Raw genomic sequence first — 8119 nt, forward strand, 5'->3', positions numbered from 1 at the left:
CAATGGAAACTAGTGAGCGCAGTACTCCTGTTTCACCATCAAACCAACCAGCAACTGCAACCAATGTACAACAAGGCGCATCTACGAATCTGCCCGCCGCGTACAAGTGGGACTCTTTTTTCCAATGGTAATTAGGGTAACAGAGATATTCTGGCCCCATATATTTTTGGTCCGGATCTCATATATTTTATTTCAATCAAAATTAAGTTAACATTCATACCTTAACATAGACACCGTATACTGATCTATTAATAGATACACGTAATATAAATAAATAATGTTTTTCCATAGAAACCATAATAATTATTTATAAATAGACCCAAGCTTTTTGGACATTTGGATATGGTTTATACATATTCAATATACATTACTAAAGGAAATTGTACAAAAAAGAAAGACTAGAGTTTAGGATAACTATCACATGTATTCTTAAGAAAGTTGTATAATAATAAATCGTATCAAACAGTTATTGTTTCCAACAACGGTTTGAGGTAAAACATTTCTGAGTTGGAATTCCAATAGAAATTTCACCCTGTTTTGATACACTCCCTCTGGTAAGAAGAACCAAATTTGTCACATATCCTATCAACAGATCAAACCAATTTTTCAATATTATTCTATTGTAGTACAGAAATGACGTTGCCATACATGTTTAAGTGAAATGCTTCCGAATCGATTGGTAGTTAAATTATATAAATCCATTCAGAGATCACTGAGTTATTGATGTTCAAAATTATGACATAAACAGGTTACGCGGTTATTTTTGAAACTTTTAATTGACACCTTGGCCCGTATAGTGAAGAGTAAGGAAGTTTTAATGAACTGTAGTCTGTGTATTTAACGAGTGCGATGGCGCCAACCAGAAGAAAGAAGAAGAAGAAGAACTGCACGCGCATGTTCGTTGCTTAGATTGGAACGGATGTTATAGTTTTTCCCCAAAATGGATCTCTACCTATAACGTGCGAATTTGTTATTTTTGACAGTTTGATATTTAATTTCAATCACTGAAAAAAATTAGCTATTTGGATGTATTTTGTACAACATCCAAAAAAAACAATCAGTATGATAATTGAAACACTTGAAGACAAATTGTACATTGTACAATTGTACACTGTTTATGAACCAGTCTGGTTTGAGAATCTTCATAAAACGTCTATTTCAAGCTAAATCCTGTACTTGTTAAAGTCACACTTCCAAGGAGGAAACGTACAGTTCATCAGTAGTCAAAGTTGAAATGTCTTTGACATCTAGCGGTTCAACTTTCAATTACGGTTCAAATTATGAATATTGAACCGATGTTAAGGTTGAATTGTTAGATGGGAATGGCGTTTCAAGATAAGCTGCTAATGTACTGATGAATCGAGGATGAAACGTGATTTATTGTTTCTGAGATGCAATTTACACCATATATCGTAGTAGCAGACCCTGTCAGCTTGGAGCGAAATCAATCTTCAGTTCAGCCACATCATCGCGCGGCATCACATTCAACCTATCATGTCAATTGTATGGATGCGCAGTGCTGCTATTTTGGCGCGCACGAATTTGACATTTCTCTCCCTTACTTCTATGTACAAGATTCGATACGAACTCGCCTGAGGGCGACATGCACGCAAAAAAGGATGTTGCCAATGATTTGTTCGGGAAATGTGAGAGCTGGATATCTTGTTAATATATTGTCTTTGGTAGTAGCTAGGTGCGTTATCGCCCCGAATTGGCAGTCTAAAAATCCAGTTGTCGTATGTTTGAGTCCCGACCTGGAAAGATTTTTAATATCCGTAGGATCGTAACACCAGCCATGATATGATTCACTAAGGCAAGGTGCGGTTGCACCGGAAGAAAGCAAATGAGGATAAAATATGAATAACGTTTTATCGTTTACAATAACATTTTTAAAGCGAGATCAGTTTTATATGAATGTTGTTTTAGATTTGTATGAGAAATCATTGAATCTTCTATAATCCATCAAATATTTTCACTGAACGTTTATTTAAGTCACTTGTTGAAAAAGTCAACCTTCTTGTTCTTTTCCAAATAGAAAATTTGTCCATTTCGATTGGGAGTAAGTTAATTTGTGCAATATTTCATCGGTATATATATATATATATATATATATATATATATATATATATATATATATATATATATATATATATATATATATATATATATATATATATATATATATATATATATATATATATATATATATATATATATATATATATATATATATATATATATATATATATATATATATATATATATATATATATATATATATATATATATATATATATATATATATATATATATATATATATATATATATATATATATGTGTATATATATATTTATCAGGCCATTTGATCAATACTTTTCTATTTGAGTCTCTTTGATATGATAAGATTTTGCAGTTATATTAGTCGAAGATGAGTTTCCGTAGCCATCGGATAGCTTTTCGTCGCTGCTACTATCAGAAGTGAAGACACTTTTAGGTCGGTTCGCTGTAGTTGATGAAACCGAATGCTTTTCCGTCTGGTTATCGTTCTTGCAGAACCGTAAAAGATTTTTGTTAGAAAGATAAATAAGGGCACTTATTACAAACAGTATGCCTATAACGACAATTGAGATTATTACTGGTAGCCGGATGTCTTCAGGTAAACTAGAATGTGGTGGTGGGATATCCAGATCTCGATAACCTTCGTCATCAGTTGAATGTGGTGGCTGCAGTTCTTCAGAAAAACTAACCTTCTGCCACCAAGTCCATATTCCATTATGGTAAGCTGGATTAGAAGCCGGGTCGTGAGGTTTGTTTCTTGGTTTAACTGCCATTTGGCGGTAAGTATTCACCTTGTCGTGCATCTCCGACATTTTCTGGTAGTGTCTGCGGGAAATATCATTCAATTCACACGGGTCATTAATGATGTCGAACAGACATGGTCGAATTAGTGGGCGACATTTATTGATCACTTGCGCTGGATTGCCACAATTTATTCTAGCATGCTTTCGAAGATTATTCATTACGTCTTTGGATAATGATTGACCTGACCATTTGGCTATTTCAGTTTGTTGGATTTTTTCAAAATATTCATCATCACTTGGTAGTGTGTCATTGGTGTTCAGGTTTCCGTACCAATCGTCACGCTTTCCTTTACTGGTAGATCCATTCACGTACTTGAATCCTTTCTCCATATAACTGCTATAGCCGAAAATTTCATCGATCATGTTAAGGACCACTCTTCGGGGATTTCCGGTATCGTACGATAACGCCTCCCACTGATCGATACCATCAATTTCCGTGTATAATCCTGCTTGAGGAACATCTATTCCTGCTGCGGAAGCAAGTGTTGGTAACCAATCAGAGATATGAACAAATTGGTTCGAAACACGTTGCTGCTCACGAAGTAAAGGACTCCAGAGGGCGGCAAAGGTCCGTGTTGAACCCTCCCAAGGTGTGTTCTTTTGCTGATGAAATTATATAAAATTTCAACAAACAGTAAATTAAAGTCCATTCGTTGATTACTTACTCCCTTAAGCGGATAATTCGACCCGGTGTTTGCGTGCTGCCCAACCGTAGGTGCACCATTATCGGACATTACGAGAATTATGGAATTCTCCAGCATATTTTTTGATTGCAAAGTTTTGAATATTTCACCGACGCTGTCGTCTAGTTTAGATACCATTGCTGTAAGTGGGAAGTAAAGTTTTGTTTGAGGAGATATACAACAGTATAATCTTTGTCCTACCGGCGTATGTGCGTCTATTCATATCCGAAATATGTTCCATTCTTTTTAGTGTTTCTTCGGGAGCCTGCAACGGATCGTCTTCATTTCCGGCATGTGGTGCCAAGTGGTTCACCATAAGAAAGAGTGGTTTTTCGGGGTTGTGCTGCTTGATGATTGAACTAGCGGAGTTGGTAAAGTGGTCCGTTGCGTAAGTTCCTTTGAAAGAATGATCCACCGTTGCGTTACGACGCATATCGTATCCCTCGAATTGCTGCTATAAAGCGATATAGTGAAATAATTTACCTATTTATTGGGAACGATTACTTACGGTAGATTCTAGCATCTTCAACGTATAATTCCAATAATCGATGTAGGGTCCCAGAAATCCTACATGGCTATCAAACCCTCGCATTAGTGGTGTATATTGCTCTGCAAAGAATCCTAAGTGCCACTTCCCAACCAAATGCGTTTTGTAGCCAGCCTCTTTGAAATACTCCGCCATGGTTTTCTGGTCCAGTCCTAAGCCCCATGGCTCATCGGAAACTATAACGTAATGCTGCATTCCTATGTTGATCGGATTTCGTCCAGTCATCAAAGCTGATCTGGAAGGAGTACACATGGGTCCAGAATAGTGCCGATTCAATATAATTCCACTATAAGCCAAGGCATCAATGTTTGGCGTTGGAATTTGGTTCGAACCATGGAATCCAACATCATTCCATCCCATGTCATCGGCCAGAATAATGACAATATGTGGTCGCCGAATACCTCCGTTAGCAGAAATACTAGCATTTAATACCAGTGGGATGACCGCCAGGATGACACAAACCGTGATCGTTACGCGCACTGATCTCATTGTATTAACAGTAGTGGTTTCAGTTTTGAACAGAAGTAGTTACACTCTGTTGGATAAAAAAATCTGTAAGAATAAGAATCAACATAATTCGACCGTTGAAGTTGTAGCACTTTTTTCGTTCATGTTTGTAAAATACAAATATTTCATAAAAAGAGGAAGAAGATAATTCGATAATCTAGCATAATTTACAGATACATGCATGAACAAAGAAGACGAACAAAGTTTTTTTTTCTCGGTATATCATTTATAAGTTAGATGACAGAAACAAGCAACAACATAGTGTTCAAACAATAAAATGAAATACCCGGCGAACGACCATAATTAGGTTAAAACCGGGTATAAATAAACGATTAAAAAATGAAACCGAGATAAGTATACCTAATGAACAAAAGGCAATCGTGTTGTTAAGTTGACTTAAAAATTCGATTCGAAAAATGCAGTTTTTCTTAAGGAGTAAATGCATCTTAAAAGTGCGATTCTATTGAGCAAAAGCTGTAGTGTCATATACATTCAATTCTTCTCCGAGTGTGAAAACGCCAAAGACAACATACCAGTATTTGTGAAAATGTTTGCCTTAAAAGTTCGTGTACATGTTGATTATGTTCGATCAGCCGTGTATGGAGAAATTCTTTTTATAGAAAGGAAAATATTTTAAGGGGATTCCTAATGAGACGATTTTGAAAAATCGAATTTCTATTTATTAATTTGATCGATAGATAGTCAAACTTCGAACACTTTTGGCGATAACAGCGATATGAGTATGTGTTCATTTTGTAATAAATTTAGCACAGGAGTTTCTAAATTTATAAATGCATTAAAAACGACTTTTTCAATGAAAACACTAGAACAACAAATTTACTTATTTTTATGTTCATATGATTATTTGACGACATCGTGTGAACGTTTGGACGCCTTTTTTGAACTCCGTTTTTTGTGCCTTTTTCTGTTTCTGTACATAAAAATAAACAAATTTGGTAACTTTTCTAGTTTGCCTTTAAGGAAACCAATTCCTTCTTATTTGATTTTCAGTCAGAGATCAACGAATCCGAATAAATCGCTTGGCGTCAATGTCAAACCTGAAATATTGCCAAAAATTCGTTTATTGTGGTAATTCTTGTGAGAAATTGGACAAGAAGGTATGATACAAGTCGTAATTCTAAACTAACGGTACGCTATGTTGTACAGCTGTCTAGTTTTACGTATTCTAGAAACTCGTCGTCTCGTACACCGTGTTTTCTATTGAGATCGTATTGTTCACCAAGACATATCTCAGAACTTTACCATCCCTACCCTATTTTCATCTCACTCTCCTGTGATACTCGTGGAGATGATGTGATACCCACGGTTTCTAGAAAGAACAAGCATTGGACTAACGTTCCTTCCCTTCCGCAGTAGCACAGCCTTTAATCGTGGCTAGCGTCGTTATTGATCATGAAATGCAAAGTGAGTGAGTATGCACAGTGAAAATGATTTGTTTATTTCAAGCATAATTTTGTTGGTTCATTGTGCATTTTGACTCATTCGGTCAATAACGAAATGTAACTACGGGCGCTCTACTTCAGCTCATCTCAGCAACAAATACTGATAAGTCCTCTATCTTTGAGGACTAATTTGTTATAAATTTTGCTAATACTAATAAATATGTATATGTAGAGGTTTGTTCATAAATAACTAATTCCGCCAACGTCCATAATGGTTAAAACCGGGCCCAAATAAACGATATAAAAAATAAATTAACTTAAATAAACGATATAAAAAAAATTAACTAGTTTGCGCTGAATGTTCTAAATAAATTTAAAGTTTTTTATGTTTCTTCCTCAGCAGTTTATTGTATACAACTAGCCATAGCAGTTCAATTTGAACTGTTAGATAGACTTGAAATTTAACCCTATTTTCATCTCACGTTATGATTTACGTTGAAGCACGATGTCTTCTCACTGACTGAAATAATAATTTGTACTAAACTGATAACATTTTTTTTATTGAATCATCTTCAATCCATAATAGTTTTAAAGAATCGCTCTATGCAATCGAAAATTTTAACAATAGTTTCATACGGAACGAAGATAAAAGCCTAGTTGATTTGTAGAATATCCAATCGAAGGTCTGCTTATGCTATTTCCATGAATTTATTTTTGCCGATATTCGAACTTTGTTTTCAACTTTATTCTATACCTATCTCTGTTGGCCTCGACCCTCTTTCAATATAATAACGATTTAATAGATTTCATTCGTTCGTGTGTGAAACTATGCGATGTGTACTTTGCATTAAGTTTGCCCGAGATTACTAGATATTTACTTTGAGAATATAACCGTAATGGTTCGTTGAACCCATATATCTTACAGAATTCAAAACTGACAGATCTACTTACAAACGTCGACTATCACGCTGCCGAGTGAACAGGCACTATTTATTACTACCGGTTGCTTTAACGTACATTCACTCGATCGTCACCATGACGGTCCTGAGTTGAACTACTCACAGTGTCGCGTGTTGTTCGCGTGCCACCGATAGTGCCCGACTCACGCAGCTTAAAGAATTAAGATAATTCCTGCGCGGCCACAACCAATCAACTGCACAACAGACCGAGACTACAAGAACAGAATCAGGGCACCGATTGAAGAACGCTAAATCTTGACTAACGATTCGACAGTGAACGACACATCTCAATTAGATCTCGATAAATGATGGTCTCTCAAGCATTCCCTCAAATTACATTGACCATCCAACTGTTATCACATATCACCATTAGGACTGCCGACAATATTATCACATTTCTGTTTGAGCAATCTGTTTACGTGTATTTCTGTTTTTGCCCTGTGAAAAGATCGTTTATTGCTTATTGCATACGGAAGCTCGAAACCAATACAACACGAATATCAGCAGCTCTGTACGGCACACACAATTTAAATTAATTTATTTTATAACGAAGCCCCGTCCTGAACAATTCGATTGATTTTAACACTACCACCGAGATCCCGAGGTGGCACGACTAGTCGCGATGTCGTGCAGAACTCGAATGGGACAAGGATTCGCGCGGGTACCCACTGTAAATAGTTCTATTTTTCGAAAGCAACCAGCATTAGCGTATCTTGGGAGGGGACTACATTGTGGTGACACATGTTCTCTGTTTCATGCTTTGTTTGTTTCTGAGGTGTGAATCGTGCACATAAACGTAAACAACCACCAAATTAGATATTGACCTTAATAATATTCAGATACTTGACAACAACGTTCAACGTGATAGAGAATCTATCGTCAGATTTGCGATGCTAGCCTTGTTGCTGAAGATTTTGCAAATTAGGGATGCCGTTATAATATTTTTTTCTGTAGATGTGATGTGAATTTACATTCTATTTCGTTATGGTAAATCGAAAGTTGCAAAAGATTTCTGCTATCGTAAAATTATCAAAAGGAAGTGTTTACACAATTTTACATGAACACTTGAACTTGAAAAAATATGTTTGCGATGTGGGTGCCGCGTTTTCTCACAGCTTATCGCTACGATGGCTGAATTCCATGAATGGACATTTTAAT

The 8119-nt window shown here is 35.9% G+C and overlaps 1 protein-coding gene across 3 annotated transcripts; it reads right to left on the bottom strand.

Annotated features, from left to right (window-relative positions):
- Positions 1-2359: 2359 nt before the first annotated feature.
- LOC131437115 (arylsulfatase B-like) lies at positions 2360-7613 on the bottom strand. 3 transcript variants are annotated; one of them, XM_058606268.1, is made up of 5 exons: positions 6954-7613; positions 4054-4627; positions 3747-3999; positions 3528-3685; positions 2360-3465 (listed from the first exon to the last, which is right to left on the bottom strand). In XM_058606268.1, exons 2-5 carry the CDS (start codon positions 4579-4581, stop codon positions 2368-2370), a joined length of 2037 nt encoding a protein of 678 aa, XP_058462251.1. In that variant the 5' UTR covers positions 4582-4627; positions 6954-7613; the 3' UTR covers positions 2360-2367. The 3 variants fall into 3 exon arrangements, with proteins under 3 accessions (XP_058462251.1, XP_058462252.1, XP_058462250.1); XM_058606269.1 differs by having other exon boundaries at positions 3747-3996; positions 4054-4644; XM_058606267.1 differs by having other exon boundaries at positions 4054-4644.
- Between the last annotated feature and the right edge of the window lie 506 nt (positions 7614-8119).

This window comes from Malaya genurostris, chromosome 3, assembly GCF_030247185.1.
Source record: "Malaya genurostris strain Urasoe2022 chromosome 3, Malgen_1.1, whole genome shotgun sequence".
Classification (NCBI taxonomy): Eukaryota; Metazoa; Arthropoda; class Insecta; order Diptera; family Culicidae; genus Malaya; species Malaya genurostris.